The sequence below is a fragment of the Equus caballus genome, chromosome 5, assembly GCF_041296265.1.
Source record: "Equus caballus isolate H_3958 breed thoroughbred chromosome 5, TB-T2T, whole genome shotgun sequence".
NCBI classification, from domain to species: Eukaryota; Metazoa; Chordata; class Mammalia; order Perissodactyla; family Equidae; genus Equus; species Equus caballus.
In genome coordinates this window covers 72,426,621-72,446,964 of record NC_091688.1, presented here as the reverse complement: position 1 = coordinate 72,446,964, position 20,344 = coordinate 72,426,621, and the positions used below count along the sequence as shown (strand labels likewise).

Sequence of the window (20,344 nt, the reverse complement as noted above, 5' to 3'; positions counted from 1 at the left end):
GTCTTTGAATTAAGATGGATTTTTAAACATTAGAGAGATATCCTTCAGATTTAACCCCATGTCAAATCTACATATAAACATTACGGAAATCTTGTATCTTCCTCACATATACATACTCATATTTCTTTTGGGAGCTCAGTTTTTTCTTTGTTTTTTAATGTCAGGATAACTCCTTGCGTGTATAGCCAATGCTGAACATATACAATTATATTTCTTTTATTGGCACTGTTTTGAGTAATAATGAGTCAGGGCTTTTCAAGTTAGGATAAAAGTCTTTATTAAATGGATGGATGGATGGATGGGTGGATGGATGGATAGATAGATAATACAATTTCCTTACTTTTCCTTCAATTACCTAATGGAGGGGGGTGTCTAATTTCTAATACAGAAACCTTATGTGTTCCTCTTCTTTTTTCTTTTCTCCTGTGAAGATATAACTCACCAAGAAAGATAATGGATAGGACAAACAGTAAATATTAAACAACTGCTGACCAATGTTGAGTTTTATTTCTCTCAGTTGTTGCCAAAGTGGTAGAAGTGAAAAAGTGGTTCATTTCAGTCTTGACCGATAGTCCTGTGTCTGGAAGCCCTTTGTGACTTACATGAAATGAATTTGTGGCCTGACTCCAGAACCTTGGAAGCTGTTAGAAACATTCTCTACAGTCAACAGTTGCCAGTTGTGACTTGTGCTCTCTCTGATAATGCTTACTCCATCAAATGATGCTATAGCACTCCTGGATGTTGCCTGTGTTGCACATGTAGCACATGTGTAGCCTGGTCAAGGATGGCATCTGTTATTTACATACAAAATCACACTGACTTGGAAATAAACAAGCTTACTTTGTATGTATTATTTTGTGTAAGACCTTCAGGAAATAAAATCTGGAGGAAGATAATATGTTATTTAATATTTGGGTAAATAATACATAATATTTTTATCTGTGGATTTGGTAGTCAATATTGTTATTTATAGATTTTTTTCTTGTATGTTACTCTTCAACTTTTATTTGATCCCAAACCTATGTTTCAATAAGTGCTACAACCATCATCAGAATGCCTTGCCCTCCTTCTTGGTGTTCCTTTTTAGTATGCCATCCTTCTGAAGGGATTCTTTTCATAGGGTATCTTTTATAGCATTCCTTCCATTTTACAAGTCTGTAGCTGTCCCTCCTAGGTTAACTATGAAACAGCTAGTTAAATATCTTGTTAGAAGTCTTTCTCTACAGCCAGCCAGCCAGTGGAGGTGTTGTCACAGTTACCTACTCCAGTTGGTTGAAGAGCTATGGCCAGGGAGTACCTATTTACAAACTCTTTTAGTGACTTTAAGAAGACAAAGCAGGGGCTGGCCCCGTGGCCGAGTGGTTGAGCTTGTGCGCTCCACTGCAGGCGGCCCAGTGTTTCGTTGGTTCCAATCCTGGGCTCCGACATGGCACTGCTCATCAGGCCACGCTGAGGCAGTGTGCCACAACTAGAAGAACCCACAACGAAGAATGCACAACTATGTACTGGGGGGCTTTGGGGAGAAAAAGGAAAAAATAAAATCTTTAAAAAAAAAAAAAAAGAAGAAGACAAAACAGGATCGTGCTTAGCAGTGAAGGCTCTGGAGTCAGACTGCCAGGGCTCCCATCCTTGTCCACCACTTAATTGCTCTCGGATCTTGAGCAAACTCCTTGACCTTCCTGTGCCTCTATTTCCTTCTGTAAAATGAGGATAATAATAGGACCTACCTGATAGTGTTACTGTGAGTTATGCATATGAAAATGTGAGTCTAGTACCTGGAACATATTAGGCCCCCAGTATAACTAAAGAATTAATGAGGTTTTCCAATTTTTTTAAGGGAGTAGTTTAGACCCTGAGAAACCTTCTCTCAATCATTTTTCCATTAAGTTCCTGTTATAGAATCTAGATGGCGTCTCATACCATCCTCTCATCTTCTCCAGTATCTCCTTAAGCATGAGTCCCTCTGTTAAACCTTGTTCTTTCAAAGATCCATGCTCTGAGGAGACGTGTCCACATGTTTTTCATGAGCACTTTGGAAAGGAATATTATCAGGGAGACTGAGACTAGAGAGAGAACTGTACCCTAATAGAACTCATCTGCTTCAAACCAGCATTGTGACAAAAAGATGTATACGGCACATGTTTATTATCTTTATTTTGTTCTTCTAATTAGGTTTCCTTTTGTTGTTGGGTCTTGGAAAATTGTTGTTTTCTCCACCACAATTATGTCATTTTTTTTTTGTTTGTTTCTAGGAACTCTCTTCTCACAAGAAGCAAGGACCTGGACTGCTGAGCAGGATGGGACAGACAGTCAGAGCTGTGGCATGGTCAATGAGAGGAGTTAAAAGCCGCCCAGAGGAGTTCATGGAAATGAATAACTTTATTGAAATGTTTAGCCAGAAAATAAATTTGATAGATAAAATATCTCAGAGAATTTACAAGGAAGAAAGGGGTATGTAGAGTCACTGAATGTGACTTTGGTTGTTCAAATTCTGATGGATTTTCACATTTGATGGTGTAGTCAGGCAACATGAAGTTAGCATTTCTTTTTGGTTCTTAGAATTTCCGTCTCTCTTCAGTGCTCGTCTGTTCTTGCACGCTGTTTACTTTATCCGTTAGAGCCTTAGCTTATTAATCATAGTTGTTTTAAATTCCTGGTCTGATAACTCCAACATCCCTGTCATGTCTGGTTCTGATCTTAGCACTGTCTCTTGAAATTGTGTTTTTTGTCGTTTGATATGCCTTGTAATTTCTTTTTTGATTGCCAGACATGCTGTATTAGGTGAAACGAACTGCGGTAAATAGGCCTTTAGTGATGTGGTGGTGAGGTGTGGGGGAGGGCAAGAGTTCTATAGTCCTATGAGTAGGTGTCAGTCTTTTGGTGAGCCTATGCCTCTGGACTGTGAACTTCACAAACATTTCTCAGTTTTTTTCTTCCCCCTTAATTGGAACAGGATGGCCAGAGTGGACTGGGGTTGGGTATTTGCCTTCCTCTGGGTCAGTTAGGCTCTGATAATACCCCAGCAGGTTATGCCTCGTTAACTAGTTTCCCCTGAGGGCAGGCCTTGTTAAGAATAGTGGCTGGCTGTTTCAAAATAGCTAATTTTTCCCTTTACCTGCAGGAAGCAGGAGGAGTTTTTGTCTGATATTTACTGTGTGAACCTAGTTGAGCTCCTGGGGGTAAATCTCACAATATGGTGGGGTCCCCCATGGTTGGATCCCCATGGAGTTTTTAACTCTCAGAGTTGTCTACACGAGCCTCTGGTAATTCGTCAATTACAGTTCCACTGCCTCCCCCGGCGCTGCTTCCGGCAGTGGTGTCTGCTCTTGAGTCTCTGCTATAGTAAGCCAGGATTCCTTGTATTCACCTCTCTGTCTTTCCAGTCTTGGGGGCAGCTGTTTGTCTTGTGTCTTCCCTTCTCTTACAGACCCATGAAAAGTTGTTGATTTTTCAGTCTGTTCAGCATTTTACTTGTTTTTGGGGCCAAGTAGGAACTTCCAAGCTCCTTACATGAGGAATCGCCAACATTGTTAGAATTTCACCTTTAAGATGTGGCTTATGCCTAGATGTATTGTGAAAATTTCTAATTCCTAAATGATTTTGAAGGTAGGCATGGACAGTCCCCATTTGCTTTAATCAATCACCAGCTAGTCTCTTTCCTGTTTATGAATAATACAGGTAAAGTGAGCCTTGAGCTGAAGAGTTTGAATGTAGTTGTATGAAGTTGGTCTGAAATGTTCAACATGGACCTTTGGTTAAAATCAAAGAAGTGATGTTTCAAGAAATAGGGTTTCCACATTTTCTAGGGAGTTTTTGGAGGACAAGTACTCTATATTAGGTCTGTTCAAGCATGGGGGAGAGATTTATATATTAGAAAATAGAGCCCTTTTCCTATTTTCTGTCACTATTTCCTTGTCCTATTTTCTATTTTTTTCTTTTTGTTTATAAATAAGACTTCATTCTGTGATTTTTTTTCTAATTTCATGATGACTTTTTGCTAATTTTCTAATTGCGTTTACCTACATTAAAAATAGATGGCTAAGTTAGAAAATATATTTCCTAATATAAATTGCTTTTAGAGATGAACAACTTAACATCCCTACATTAATGGCTTATTGTTTTATTATCTGTGTCCCCCATTAAACTGTAAGTTCCACCAGGACAAAAAGGGAAAAGGTTTGTTTTATTTTTAATATCTTGATAGTGCCTAACACATAGTAAGTGCTCAATTAAAATCTGTCCAATGATTAAAAAAGTCAATGAATGAACATAAGATTCAGTGGTGGGAGAATTTACTTTATCAAGCATTGATTGGTTATGGAAAGAGATTTAGGGGCCTGCCTGGTGGTGCAGCAGTTAAGTTCGCACCTTCTGCTTCAGTGGTGCAGGGTTCGCAGGTTCGGATCCCGGGTGCGGACATGGCACTGCTTGACAAGCCATGCTGTGGTAGGCATCCCACACATAAAGTAGAGGAAGATGGGCATGGATGTTAGCTCAGGGCCAGTCTTCCTCATCAAAAAGAGGAGGATTGGCAGCAGATGTTAGCTCAGGGCTAATCTTCCTTAAAAAAAAAGAGAGATTTAGAAAAAATTGTTATTGCTGAATGTGCACTGCCTTTTCTCTATCTTCCTTTTCCATGCATTGACATTAGATGAGGTCATTGTGGTGACTGAGTATAGTTTAGTAATTTGTTTTAAGCCTTCTTGGGTGTCCTTGTATTTACCATTTGTCATTATTTTTATCTCACGAAGCTAATTGTTTTAACTAAGTTCTGTGATCCTAATTCTGTTAAGTAGATTCTTGATGTATATTTAAGTGGGATAGCAATTCAAAGAAGCCACTGGAAACTCTTAACACTTAAGAGTTTTATCAGATATCAATATGCCTCATATTTGCTGTGCAGGGGAATAATTTTAAAATCTTGGATGTAGTCTAATGTTTGTGAAATGCTTTGAAGGAAAACTGGATTTTGTAATAGACTTTATAAATTTGACCTCTCATTTTCAGGGAGTAATTGCCATTGGCCAAAACTTGAGGGATTTCTTAGTCTTTAGAATGTGAAGCTGACTTGTCAAGATTCCATTCAAAATGGTGGAATGTTTTCTTTTGTAGCATTGGGAGTCTTATAGAGGGCATTTCATTCATATTCAAATCGCGAAGAATTTGATGATCATAATTAGAGGTTTCTATGTTTTTTCAATTCAGTTTTCTTCTTTTACTGTGTTTTATTTTGTGTTCCCCAGTTTATTTGGCAAATCTGTATTGACCACATGTTGTGCTGCTTCTCTGTGCTGAAGATTCAAAGAGGAATAAGATGGTACCGGTCCTTGAGCTCAACAGTCTAGTTGGGGGAACAGATATAGTGACAGACAAATTACAGTGCAACTCATTAAGTGTTTGCTTACAAATGTGCTTTGAGTGCTAGGTAAGCACAGTTTAGGATTTTAGGGAAGATGGTTCTATAAAAATAATTATCGCACAGGTTTAATGATACATATTAATATATATACAAATTGAGAAAAGAAATAAAAAAGAACATTTTCTTTTCTAGAAATATTAGTTTAGTCTGGCCATTATTTACCATAAAGGATAGGCGTAGATCAGGAAAGTACAATTTGTAAGGGCTCTGGTGGTCATTAAATCTAATAGCTTCATTAGGTGACAACTAATATGTCCTTTGTTTTTAATTTTTTAAAATCTTTTTCAGTTTACTTGATCATGCAAACTTTTGAAATTTTAATAGTTTAACTTAGGGCAATGTCACATATTTCAACTAATGCTAATGAGTAGTAAGATGATTAAATACAGAGAATTTCATTGTATTTGTATGGATATTAGACAAAAAATGCTTCCTGCTTATACAATCTCTATGATATAAAGCTATCTCTCATTGAAAGTTGATAGTGTGAAAGCAAAAATGTAAAAATATTCAGATTTTATAATGAAATCCAAATTTTTGAATAAATTGCTTATCAAGCATTGAGTAGTCTTTTGTGGCTCATTCATTCTTTCATTGATATGAAAATATTTATTGAGCACATTATGTATCGGGCTTTGACATAAAAAAATAATCAGACTTAGCCCCTGTTTTAAGGAGCATATGGCCTGGGAGTATGTGAGTTATGCAAGCAATTATAATAGAGTGAGATAAAGAAGTATAAAATTATGATAGGCTTTAATAGAAGTATAAAATTATAATAGGCTCATTGAGAACAAAGCATCTAAGAATCCTTTAGAACAGAATCAGAAGAGACTTATTTGTGCTAGGATTTAAAGGATTAGACGTAGTTTGTCGTATGATAGAAATGGTGGAGGGCAAGGCAAAGGGATATTGACAACGTTTGAGTTAGAAGTCATGAATGAGCAATAATTTTGGCTGTAATTAAAATGTCTTTGGGAGTGAATCTGAAGAGTTGGACCTGGAGAGGCAAGATAGGGACTGATCATAAAGGACTTTCTAATTTAGCTAAGAAGCTTCAATGTTTATATACTGTGACAAAAATTAAAAGAGGGAGAATAGTTAGAAGTCCCTTATAGTAATGTAGGTTAGAGATGCTGATGATAGTGGAAGTGAGGATAGATAGATAGATAGGTAGGTAGGTAGATAAGTGGGTGGATGGATGAAGGAGTGGGTAGAAAGAAAGAAAGGAAGGGAGGGAGGAAGCAAGAAAGGAAGATAAAGATTAAGAAATATTAGAATTGGGGGTTGGCTTTATGCAGGTATGAGTCTAGAATGACACCCAGGTTTTTTGCTTAGGTCGCTGGAAGCAAGTACCATTAAGTAGGATATGTAATCAGGAGAAGGGGAGAAAGAAGACAAGTTATGTTTAGGTCATGTTGCCTATAAGGCGCTCAGGTGTGATTTTTTTGGTAGGCAGAAGTCCATGAGAGATATAGTGATCATATAATTTATCTTCCAAGCCAGGACGCTTTTGAGAATGAAAAAGGATGCTATTATTGATTACATCTTGGCAGTATTCATTCAAGGACTGACCTGAGCAGACTGGGATGATCAGTCAATTTGATGAAAGAGCATATCCATTTTCTTATATTTATGTATAGGAACAGGTGCACGATGAGAAAAAATAATGTCCTTTCTTGCTATCTATAATATAGGGATTTTGAAAACTTCTATAAATTGAAGAACTTAATTTTTTTTTAGAATATTTTGATGAAATGAAAGAATATGGCCCAGTTCATATTCTGTGGTCGGCAACAGAAGAAGATCTGGTTGATACTCTAAAAAGTGTCGCCAGCTGCGTTGACAAATGCTGTAAAGCCACTGAAAAACGGATGTCTGGACTCTCAGAGGCTCTGCTTCCTGTTGTACATGAGTATGTGCTTTATAGTGAAATATTAATGGTAAGAACACCTAATTATACTTTTACATTAGTTCTTGACCTAATTATAAGCTTTATAAAGGCAATGTCTGTTTCTGTTTTTTAACCACTATCTTCCTATCTTAGCAGGATGCTTTGCATATAGATGCTCCATAAATATTTGTTCACTGCATGAATGAGTTAAGTAGAAGAAATCATTAATAAAAGACAGGACTATTCAACAGCAATGACAATTTCTGAGGTTATATGTATTTGAAGCATCCTCAGTCAAGATTTATATAGAGAATATTATTAGTTTTTTCAACCTTTTAAAATTTTACTTTAAAAATTTTTAGCACTTTAGAAAAGTCTTTTCATGAAAGAGTTGCTTTCCCGCTTCTAGGTACATTTGATTTGACAATATATTTAGTATCATTATGTAGAAAGTACTTGAGTGGGATCTTGATGTTTGTTCTGCCTTCTGGATGCTTCTAAAAAGAAATCTTTCAAATTAAAGTGGTTTTTCTTTCACTGTTTGAAAAGGCTTTTATTCCTCTTAGATCAAAGTTTTGCATTTAACCTCCTCAGTTCAAGTTAAAGTTTCCAGATGTTTGGAATTTAACAGTGCTCTCTGCAAAGCTGATGTTTTCATCCAGCATTCCCCTCTGCTCACAGTACCTTGCATAAACTGATACACTCAGGTTTCTGATGTGTTAGGCTGGCGGTGGGGGAAGGTGTCAGCTGTCCTTCAGATATAGCCCATTTCTTTTGCCGTTTATAATTGGAGCCTTGTCTGGTTTCTCTTTTCATGTACTTTTTTTTTATTTTGCTGAGGAAGATTTGCCCTGAGCTAACATCTGTTGCCTATCTTCCTCTTTTTTTGCTTGAGGAAGATTAGCCATGAGCTAACATCTGTGCCAGTCTGCCTCTATTTTGTATGTGGGTCACCACCACAGCATGGTTTATGAGTGGTATGTAGGTCTGCACCTGGGATCTGGACCCACAAACCCAGGCTGCTGAAGCAGAATGCACTGAACTTAACCACTACACCACTGGGCCAGCTCTGCTTTTCATATACTCTTGATTTTTGTTGTTTAGTTTTGCTTCTGTCTTGGTAAGAAAAACTCTCTTGGCCTTTCAACATTAGATGTGCCTCCTTCATGTTTATTGTGTTTAGGTTTTTCTTTCACAGAGTCATTAAATATTTTGGGGCTATTTCAGGTTTCTGCTGTTACTTGACTTTATCGGAGTGCCCCTTTAAACAAGCCCTTCTTGCTTCCCCAAGACCTGGACTGTTTCGCTGCCGGGGAGCCTCCTCCTTGTCTCCCTCAGTTCCCTTGGCTGCATTCCATTGTGTGACTTCATTATCGATCTCCCCCTTGTGTGGCTGTTCAAGAGATCTGATTTATATCACTAAAAATAGTATATTCTTTCCCTTTAATTAGATATATTTTGCTCTTTATTATGTCAAGGTGGAAATTATGCAGTTTAAATCATGTGTCATTACGGGTGTGGGAAAATGATAATAGCAACCAGAAAGAATTATTTAATAGGTCCTCATTTGGTTGTATGATTTTATAGACTTCTACGGTATAATCTGTAGCATTTACATTGCAGTTCTGCTTCTGTTTGATATTGGACTGTTTTCTTCAATGTGAGCTAAAATAATGAAAATGAGAAAATGATTAAATTTGTTTAATTTTTACTAGTCGTCTTTTGAAGCACCCTCTTACTTAAAATATTTCTACCTATATGAAGCACTGTACTTCATATTTATGGAAAGACCTTAAATAAATGGGACTCAATTTAGTATGTGTCCTCGAGTTAGAGAAAGGAAGGGGTTCCTGACATTAGTGGCAATTAAACATTGAAGCAAATATAAAAGAATTTGTGATAGTTAGTTGAATTTTCTAATGGGAGAAATGGTAATCTCTTTTGAATATTTTAAGAGGAATTCCACCAGAAATAAAACTAAACTGAGTAGTTTTCAGAATGCTTTTTATTTTTAATGTGCAGTTTTCCCTCAAATACTACAGAGCCGTCTTTTCTGACCTCCGTTTAATTGGTTTGTGTCTAGGTTTTTCCCTTCCTCTGGAAACACCCAAAAGACCTCTCCCTCATTAAGGCCTCTGTCCCATATGTCCTGTACTTCTTCTCTCCATGGTTGAATTGTTTGCTACCCAGAGTTAGTTTTATTTTTTTCCTTAATCTGTTTAGGCCACTTATGTTCATCATTACAATTTCATTATTTAATTAATACTGTGAAAACAGGGAAAGATGAGTACCCATAAAGAGCCCTTGTGTCTACAAAGCCTAAGGAGAGTGTCTTGGAAGGAAAGTGAGCCACCAAGGGAAAGAGCATTGTAAAAGACTGGCAAATGTTATAAAACATACACATGAATTCTGCACTCAATTCACAAGGGTGTTTTAAGTCTAAAGACACTGAAACATGAAATCATGGTTATTCAAGAAAACAAGATGGAACTTCGGTCAGTCAGACAAGAAGCCATGATTTCTCATCAAAAGCTTAGCTAATTGATTAATATTTATATATTTGAAGCTAAAATCAAATCTTAAGATGTGGATACACACTTCACTTTTCTGATTCCCCACTGTAACTGGCTGTTTGATGAATGCTTACGGAGTGGGATAAGAGGGCTGCCACTCATTGTGGATATTCTCAGGGGTGTGGCCTGTCTGACCTCCCAACTGCAACCAGTTTATACCATGACATACATTTTCAGTGCTCCCACTGATCTTTTTGTTTATTTGTTTTGTTCTTTGCTCTTTTGGAAGAACTGTACATGTCTAGAATGTTCCATCAAAAATTGTACACCGAATACTTAAAACAGTAAGATATCCTTTAGGAAAACTAATTGAGATATTTATGAAAAAAATTTCTTAGATACTTGCTCTTGGTTTAGCTTTTAGAGATTAGAGATGTTTTTTAAGTCATTGTATCCCCAAATGACTGATGGCCTGGGGAAGAGATGCTATTTATATTCTGGAGTGAATATTTTTGTTATACAAAGATTATTAAAACTAAGTACCTATTTCATCCTTGTGTTTTATTATGAAGGGTGTTATGAAAAGAAGAGACCAAATACAAGCAGAACTGGATTCCAAAGTTGAAGCTTTGACTTCTAAAAAGGCAGATACTGATCTGGTAAGTTTCTAAGTTTCTTGATATAATCATATAGAATTCATTGTCTAAAATTTTTTTTTTTTTGAGGAAGATTAGCCCTGAGCTAACTGCTGCCAATCCGACTCTTTCCACTGAGGAAGACTGGCCCTGAGCTAACATCCGTGCCCATCTTCCTCTACTTTATATATGGGACACCTGCCACAGCACAGCTTGCCAAGTGATGCCGTGCCGGCACCCGGGATCCAAACTGGTGAAGCCTGGGTCGCGGAAGCAGAACATGTGAACTTAACCCCTGCACCACCGGGCTGACCCCTCATTGTCTAAAATTTTTATTAGCAACGTAGAGCTCCGTTATATGCTTGTTTTCAACCATTAAGCAAATGGTACTAAAATTTTTTCCAAAAATTTTGTACATTGAGTACCAAGTGAGTCTTCAAGCTTAACAATGTTGCTTTTCTTCCTCTCTGTCTTCTGTTGTCTCTTATGATGAGTAAAGCGTGAAGTTGATTTTTTTAATTAGAGTGTTAGAAGAAGGTATGGAAAGTACCTAGTGTCGTTCCTGAAGGTTAGTAAGTGCTCATTAAATAAATCTACTTTTTGCTACTTTTATAAGATATTTATAAAAAATAAGTTAATGTTCCTCTACACTTTTTTCTAGTAATTGTAAAAATTTTAAATTGTAAAAATTGTAAAAAGTTTTTAAAAATCTTTGTTTTCAAGTTTAATCCTTTCTTTAAAATACTTTTTTGGGGCCAACCCCATGGCGTAGTGTTTAAATTCACAGGCTTCGCTTAGTGTCCCAGGGTTCACGATTCGGATCCCGGATGTGGACCTGTGCACTGCTCATCAAGCCATGCCTGAGTGGCATCCCGCATACAAAATAGAAGATTGGCACAGATGTTAGCTCAGGGCCAATCTTACTCACCAAAAAAACCCCCCAAAAAAACTTTTTAATGGAAATTTGCAAACATAAGAAGAGATCCAATAATGTAATGAACTCATATACCCGTCACTGGACTTCATTAATTTGCAACATTTTGCCCAACTTTTCTCGTCTCTCTCTTCCCCCCTACTCGCACTTTCTTTTTGTAGTGTTCTAAAGCAAATTTTGGACATTATATTATCACCCACAATATTTTAGTATTTATATTATATTGTCTTTGCATGTTTTCAGAGTAATATTATCAGATTGGAATTATTATTCTCATTTTAAAATTGAGGAGGAGGCTTGCAAGGTGGAGTAACTTGCCCAAGTTTCTGCAGTTCTTGAAACAGAAGCAGGACTGGAGGTGATGGTCTGGCTGACCTCCCGCAGACCGTGCTGCCCCTCAGAGAGCAAGTGTAAACATGGGGAAAATTGATTGTTACTTTGGTTAACTTCCATTGAGTGCTCCATGAAAAAGACTTTCCTTATCTTTTCTTAATTTAAGGATTGAGATTAGTATTGAGTACAATATTGGTACGCTTATGACAGGTGAGTGGGGGAGTCCTGGAAACCCCTCCTGTTAATCCGCAGTGTTATAGTCCCCCATCCCAACCTGGCTTGGGACTATGCCTCCTCCTCCCAGCTTTAGTTTTCTCCCTAACTGTAATCATTTTCTAACATAAGATACGATTTCCTTACTGTTTTTTAAATGTTATCTTTCCTTCTGTTTCCCTCTGTTCATAAGCTAAGCACCTTAAGGGCAGGAATTTTTTATCCATTCCCTGAAGTGTTCATAGTCCCTTGAACAGTGTCTGGTACATGGTAGATACTCAATAAATATTTATCGAATGAGTGAATGAAAATTGCAGTGACCACTCTGATTCATAAAAACATATTGAAGACTAGAAGCAAGAAGCCTCCTCAAATTCAGACTTTGTGCAAAACAGTGAGACTTCACTAAAAAATGGCTATGAATTATCCTCATCTTTCTTGACCCTGTTTATTTTTCAAACTCAAGTTCATTCTCCTGAATGGAATGTGAGTGGGGAGTAGTGGGCTGCTGTGGACAGAGGAGGAGAATGGACTCTGTGGGAGAGAAACACAGAAAATGCAGAACCAGTGGAACTAAGGCTCGAGGGGCAGGTCGTCTTTGCTTTTACCTCAAGATGAGGAGAAAAAAAGAGGAAACCCAAGATTAACCTTTTCCATACAATAAGGAATATATATATGTTTATGATAATATATAAATATTAATATATTAATAATTATGTATAAATAACTATATAAAATATAAATGTATTTTTAATTTAAAGAGTCAACTGGAAGGAACAAAAAAGAGTGGGCACATGTACAGAAGTTGTAATTGTGTCTTTTGAACTGTAGAATTTTTTTATTTGTTGAATAATTTTTAAAGATACTGAAATGAGTGATTACATACAACTTTGCCCTTGATGAAATACTGGAAAAAATACAGTATTTTAAAGTTTCAGGAGAATAGTAAAATGGCTTAAAAACCAAGCATCTGTTCAGAGTGGCTTATATTCATATTTTAAATTGAAAGGAGGAGTAGTTGGGAACTATTCCAACCACAAAAACACAGGAAAAAAATAGCTTGGGCCCAAACATGGCTAGGCTTTCCCAACTCAACTTAAAAAACACATTTCTTTTTTTCATTTGACTTGCAAATATTTTGTCTTTTTGCTCTATAAAAGTTTCCTTGATATCTCATTATAACCTAGTGATCCATGTGTATTTATGATTTCATTTTTTTGCGTGTCTTGTCTACTCTGAAGTATTTTTTACCTACTGGTCTGCTATGTTGTAAGATGGAGAAATTTGAAATGTTAATTATCTACATTATATTTTGTAAGAGAGTTTTAATTAATTAAGATTTGATACAGCCACATTTAACAGAGAGATTGCAAGTATGTTTTTGTTACCCATCAAAACAGATGCTTCCTAAAATGTCGAAGGACTACTTTAATGATTTGTGAATGGCACTTTTTTCAAGCCTCACTTCCAAATCCCTCTGTGTTAGGATAGTATCTTTCGGAGAAGCCTGGCAGGGTCATTCTCAAAATGAACCTGCTATGATTGGTCACAGAACAACTGAAGAGAAGTTGCTTAGAAATATGCAGGATGGGGTCACCATGGAAACGCGCCCTTGTGAGGTCCTTCTAAGGAGCCGTCCTTTGCCGTCACCATGGCGACCCTGGCAGAGAACTGAATATAGCAATCTGGCCTGGGTGTTTACCATGGCAACTCAAGCAGGGCCACTTTGGAGACAACCCTGGGGCCATTTCTATGAAGACCTGCTGGGGCTACTTTCAGAGGCTCCATCAAAGTCACCTTTGGGTGGGATGCTGTATGCAAACCCAGCAAAGCAACTCATAATGAAAAGGTCAGTGAAATGAAGATTTTCCAAGGAGGGCAAAGACTAGGGAAGTTATAATTATTGGGTAGAAATGTAGCAGTGATGTGACATTCCAGTGGTCAGGTTGGACATATCAGGTGACCTTTACGTGGGCTTCGTGGCATGCAAATATAAGGCTCTGTTGTTTTACCGTGACCATAACTTTGTATATGCTGTCAATTGGCAATAATAGCATTATTGTTGCTTTTTCTCATCACACACATACACCCACAAAAATTTTCCTGCAAACTAGAATAATATTTTAGAATGAATTTCTTGATTTATTACCTGGGTAGTTGTACAGTAGCTGCTGCTTACTTAGAGTTTGTGGTTCATAGTTCCTATCTCACAGTAAAATTAAAATTTCAGAATACTCGTTTCAAGGTCATTTCAGCTGTTCATTTACAGTTTTGTCATTTAGGCTTTGGAATTAGACCTAAGATCAAATCCTAGCTCCTCTGCTTATTAAGTCTGTGACCTATGGCATGTTTCCTGACTTCTTTTAGTCTCATTTTATCATGTATAATTTGGGGAAATTATTAGTAGCTTTCTAATACGCTTATTTAAGGATTAAATGATACAATGCAAGTAAGTTATCAGGATCATAATAAGCACTCGGTAGTTGTTTTGCTGTTGGTAATACTGTTGAGTGGATTCCGACTCCTAGTGACCCTCTGGACAACAGAGCAGAACCCTGCCTGGTGTTTTTGCACCATCCTCTCACCTTCCGGCACTGTATCAGACAATGCTCCACTGCTATTCATCGGGTTCTCATGGCCAGTTTTGTGGAAGTGGGTGGCCAGGTCCTTTTTCCTAGTTTGTCTTAGTCTGGAAGTCCCACTAAAACCTGCCACCACAGGTAACTTGCGGGCATTTGAAATACAGGTGGCATGGCTTTCAGCATCACAGCAACGTGCAGCCATGGCAGTATGACAGGTGGGTGATGTGTTTCCCTGACTGGGAAACAACCCCAGGCTGTGACAGGGAGAGCGCTGAATCTTAACCACTAGACCACCAGGGCTCTCTTAGTAGTTGTTTGCTGCTGTCATTTTGATGACTTTATAGAAGTATTACTTGAGGTGGGTCTTGTAAAATGACTAAGGAATTGTTCCTTGAAGAGCGCGGAGGATATTTCCTGTAGAGTGGATATTATGAAAAGTAGTAAAAGCTCAAAAAGCATGCTAACTGAGGAAACTAGGCTGATGGATCGAGAACAGGGTACAATGGAGAGCAGGGAATGTGGTGTAAAAGTGGGACCCGATCAGATGGGAAGGGAGCCTTATAATTTGTCAGGTTCAGGAACATGAACTTTATCCCTTGGGCAGTGTAGATCCAGTGAGAGCCTGAACTGAAGAAGCGGCGATGGAGTTGTAGAGGGGAGTAAATCTGAGAGAGATGTAAGTGGGAGAGAGAATCTGTAGCATTTAAAGAAGGAGGGGCAGCCAGCGTTTCAAGTTGTTATTGACTCAACATTTCTAGCTTGTAGGGAGGGAAGACAGTGGCTCTATAAACTGAACTATAGCATAGAAAAGAAAGAAGAAAATTGGAGATGTGCAACTTTATGTCAGAATAAGATAACATTTAAGGTAGAAGTATTCAACAAAAACCTTTCAACAATGTTGCTGAGTACCTACTGTATGAGAGACACTTTTCCAAGCACTAGAGAGACAGCGGTCAAGAAAACAGGCCCTCAAGAGGGCTTACATTCTATTCTAGTGAATAGAGACAATAAGAAAGAAAGACTTAATTGAAATGTATGATGTATTGTCCTCTAGTGGTAAGTGTGGAGAAAAGGGACTGTTGGGGAGCAATGCAATTTAAAACAGGGGTCAGGGAAGGTCTTACCAAGCAGGGGATTAAGCAAAACCGGAAAGAGGTGAGGTCTTCAGCCGCGTGAACACCTGAGAGAAGAACATGTCAGGCAGAGGAGACACAGTACACAGTGAAAGTATGTCTGCACATTTCATGAAAAGCAGGGAGCCCCGTGTTGCTGGAGTGGAATGAGCAAGCAGAAGAGTTGTGGGAAATAAAGTCATAGAGGTAACCAGGGGTCAGATTACCTAGGACCTTATATGGTTTGGTCTCAGTGAGATAGGAAGAGAGCAGTTGAGCAGAGGAGTAACACGATCTGACTTAAGTTATGGAATGATTACTGTGCTTGGGAAAGACAAAAGTTGATGTATAGGTGCTATGTGCATGGGATGAGGGAACCCCAGAGCTAGAGACTAGCTCTTACAATCCCAGTGAGGTATAATAGCTTAGACTAGGCAGGAAATGGTGTGAAGTGGTCAGATTCTGAGTATTTTTTTTATACTCTTTTTTGATGAGGAAGATTGGCCCTGAGCTAACATCTGTTGCCAGTCCTCCTCTTGTTTTTTTTTTTTTTCTCCCCAAAGCCCCAGTACATAGTTGTATATCCTATTTGTAAGTCATTCTGGTTCTTCTGTGTGGGATGCCGCTACAGCTTGGCTTGACAAGTGGTGTGTAGGTCTGTGCTCAGGATCCAAACCAGCAAACCTCCGGCCGCCAAAGCGGAGCATGCAAACTTAACCACTCGGCCATGGGGCCAGCCCCATCTGAGTATGTTTTGAAGGTAGAGCTGTTTGCTATTTGGTGGACTTCAGATTGTGAGTGGACGAGGATGATACCGAGGTTTTTGGACTGAGCAACTGGAAGGTAAGAGTGACATTACATGAGATGGGGAAGACTTGGGAAAGAACAGGTTTAATGGGGAAGATAAAGGTATCAGATTCGGGCATATAAAGTTGATGTGCCTCTCAGATACCCAAGTAGAGATGTTATGAAAGTCCAGAGAGCAGGGGAGAGATCTAACTGGAGATATATATTTGGGAGTTGTTAGGAGATAGATAGTATTTAAAGCCATGACATTAGTTGAGGTCACTAAAGGATGAGAAAAAAGAGGCCCCAGGACATAATGGGTCTAAGCCTTGGCATATTTCAATATTAAAAATCAAAGAAGGAATTGCTGGTGAGGAGAAGGAAAGGAAATTTATACAGCTTTGGCTGATGATAGGTAATTGGACCACTAAGATGAACTAAACAGATTTACTTAGGGTCATTCAACTCTTTAAACCACTTATCTGTTTATGAAGCATTTATAAAAACAACTTGATACAGATAACTGCAAATAATAAAATATTTCAAGAGAAATTGAGTTGTATTATGTGCTCCAATAAAGAAGATAGTCAATGAAATAGATATTGTTCAGTCAAAGCAAGAGAATTTCTGACTGTGGAGATAAATGTATAGCAATAATGATGTTATGAGGAAAACTCAGATATTTGGAAGAACTTGTGGTTTTTGCAGTGTAGCGATAAGTTTTCAGAGTCAAAGCTTCTGTTTGAAAATGCTTATTCACTTCGCTGCTTAACTGTAAGATAAATAAGGTTCATCTGTGGTGCTAAATAATGCTGCTTTTCCATTTTATTTTTATTTTTATTTTTGAATGGATGATTTGTAATTTTCTACTCAAAGCAGCATTCAAATATAAATGAATATGAATACATTTGACATTTAGCAATATGTGCATAGAATCTGAGACTTGGATCTGGATATAATGCCATAGCTGTTTAGCAGTATATTTATGTGAGCAAAAAAAAAAAATATGCATTTTCCTGAGATCATTATAGTCTGGATTTGCTTATAGCCACATTCAGTAGCTACAAAGAGATGCCAAATTTATTCAAACTAGTCCTTGCTCTGTGTGACTTACTATTTTTGAACTAGTATTTTACTCTCATCCTCAAATAGTGGTTATTAATCTTCAAATGATCTTGATAGTGTACTAAATGCTGCACAGAGCAAGGCTGCCTTCTCTCTGAGCTTTTAAGAAATGATAATATTCACATAGGTTTTTTTTTTGGTGGAGGGTAGAGGTTGCTTCTATCTTTTCTCAGATACTTGTCGTCTCACCTCTTTCCTCTGACCTTTTTACACATTCATTCCTTTCTATATGCCTTATTTCCTAATATATAATTTCCTCTCTCTGCTTTTTTGTCTGTTTGCATCTACATGTGTCTCTCTCACACACACACAAATACACACACGTGCATAGACACATTCTCACACAGCAGTGAAGGACATGATGCTATCCAGTGGAAGGAGAAGGGACTTTTGTCTTGCATATGTCCTTGTATCAGTTTAACCGAGAAGTCATCCAGCAGGCGTTCCCTGATGCAAGTACCTGAAGAAACCAGGGCTCTTTCAAGTAGTAAGAAAGGGAGTAGGGAATAGATTCTGGGTAAACTAATAAATCTGAGACAGACACACACAGTATATCAGCATATTGGAGTCACACACACACAGCTGGGTGGGAGTTTGGGTTGGGTGAATGAGTGATGCTGTAATCAAGAAGGCCCTCAGCAGCCTCTCCTCCCAGAACGAAGTACCAGGCAGTGCCTAGGATTCCTCTCGCTCTGTATCTTTCCTGGCAGGCCTCTCTTTCAGGACGTTATTGGTCTGAGTGGTAGGGAAAAAAATTTATGTGCTCCTATTTATATAAACTTGTAAAGGATAATAATGAATATTTGAGTAAATAGCAAAAAATTATGTCTACTCTATGAATAAGAGTCTGTTAAGCCTGGAATCTCTACTTGGAATTTTTACCATATTACTTTTTCCCTCTGTCATTTGCTTTTACGCCCCTGGCGCTTCCAAGTAGAGCAGTCTCTGAAAAGTATTTAATATAAGGTCTTAAAGCCAGTCGCAGAGTGGCATGTGATTTCAGCCTCAGCGTTGTACACTTTCGTAGTTTTGGGCAAGTTACTTGTATTCTCCTTGCTTTAGTTTCCTCCACCGGAAAAGTTGTGGGTAATATCTTCCCTAGAGTGTTGTTGAATCAGCATGTGAAAGCTCTTAGCCAGTGCCTAACCAGTGTTCGATTGTAAATATTTTTATAAACAATATCTGAGGAACTTTCTTTGAAGTATATATTGGGTGTTTCATTCTTCTGGATCAAAGTTTGGAAAGTGGTAGCTGTAAGCTTGCTTATCAGAGCTTCAGATTGTTAAAAAGAAAAAAAATGAGGCAGCAATTAGCTTGAGCTGAATAGTGACCGCTCCGACTTGCCCAACCTAGTCACTCTAGGCAATTGAATAGGTACTTTAAAATGTATCTGAATTTATACAGACTATCAAAAAGTTGTGTTTCAGACTCTATGGAATTATTTTAACTAAACTACACCTCGTATTGTACCATTGATCTATAATGAGGGACATTTCAAGAAGGAGAACCATAAATACTTTATGATAAGCATCAGTGGCGCTGACTACATTATATTTTTCCTTTATGAGGATTCTTGAGAAAAGTTTCATTTATGTCCCAGCACCAGCAATAGGATTTAATTTCTCCTGAGCCCTTAGCTTGTTTTCAGAGTATACACATCTTGGGTTTTATACCTGATCCCATCCCGCTCTTTAGCCCACTCATTACATTAGTTACTAGACTATTGTGGGCCTCACTTCTGATCCATTTCTATCTGGCAAGTATGTCGTATGTGTGTCAGCCTCACTCCTGGCTTTTCCTTGTTTTTCCCCTACTCTTATTTTCCTTTTGCACCAATGTCTGTGTACTTAATATCTTTAAACTAGTGGTAGAGTATAGTTTTGGAAGCCATTGTAAATCTAATATGGAACCAATAAGAAACAAATTAATAAATTTGAACTAAAGTATTCCAAATCATCTCAAAGATCAACACATTTTTTACAATATATTTGTGACCGAAAAAAAAAAAAGTCTCTTCTTAGTTATTTCTTTTGAAATCCACAAACACCAGCATGTCCATTATGAACACAAACTTGCACACCAACTGACTCACGTTAACTGTTTCCCAGAAATTTTGTCAGGAGGTATTTGAGGGTGAGGTCAAAAAATTGTACTGCTTCCAAAATTTTTACCCATGAAATTTGCTTAGGGAAGTTATGGCATATTAAGCTTTACTGATTTGAAAAAAGAACACATAAACCTACAGTCTTGATGAATAAGGCCTGTGTACGTTTGTGGTGGGTGAGGGTGGAAGGAGGAAAAGACAATGAAAGACTGTTGAAAAAGAGAGGCAGTGTAACATTGTTGTAGATGATTTTCTAAAGAAAGATTGTGAGCCCTGTGCTTTTCTCCAGGAACATTTTTTTCCCCACTGTCTTAACTGCAACACAGAAAGTAACAGATGGATAAGTAAAACGGGTAGTTTAAAATTCCAGTCATTTCTTCTCAGGATTTAAGAAATTCTACTTATGGTGTCCTTGTGGATTTGTGGTCTGGTTTGTGGAGTTCTGCCTACCATAGATATAATAGTTTAAACAGCTGTCCCATATAGGAACTCAAAATAGATTCAATTTCCTTTTAATTTAGACTTTTTGTTAATAAAAACTGTGTCCTAAGGGTTCATCTTACATATCTCTTTCACTGCCAGCCCTGCCTGGGCACTCGATAAATATTTGATTATGCCGAGAGCAAGAACACACTGGAGTCTAGGCCTGGAAACGGATTTGATTCACTTTTACTTAACTTGTGACCTTAATCAG

At 37.8% G+C, this 20,344-nt stretch overlaps 1 protein-coding gene across 5 annotated transcripts in view; it reads left to right on the top strand.

Moving 5' to 3' along the window:
- Positions 1 to 20,344, top strand: part of SNX7 (sorting nexin 7) — a 173,767-nt gene that overhangs the window by 30,221 nt on the left and 123,202 nt on the right. For all 5 annotated transcript variants that reach the window (XM_070267274.1, XM_023641565.2, XM_023641569.2 and 2 more), the window contains exons 5-7: positions 2,253 to 2,451; positions 7,163 to 7,362; positions 10,399 to 10,485. In XM_070267274.1, coding sequence (XP_070123375.1) covers positions 2,253 to 2,451; positions 7,163 to 7,362; positions 10,399 to 10,485 — 486 coding nt within the window. The remainder of the gene's footprint in view (positions 1 to 2,252; positions 2,452 to 7,162; positions 7,363 to 10,398; positions 10,486 to 20,344) is intronic.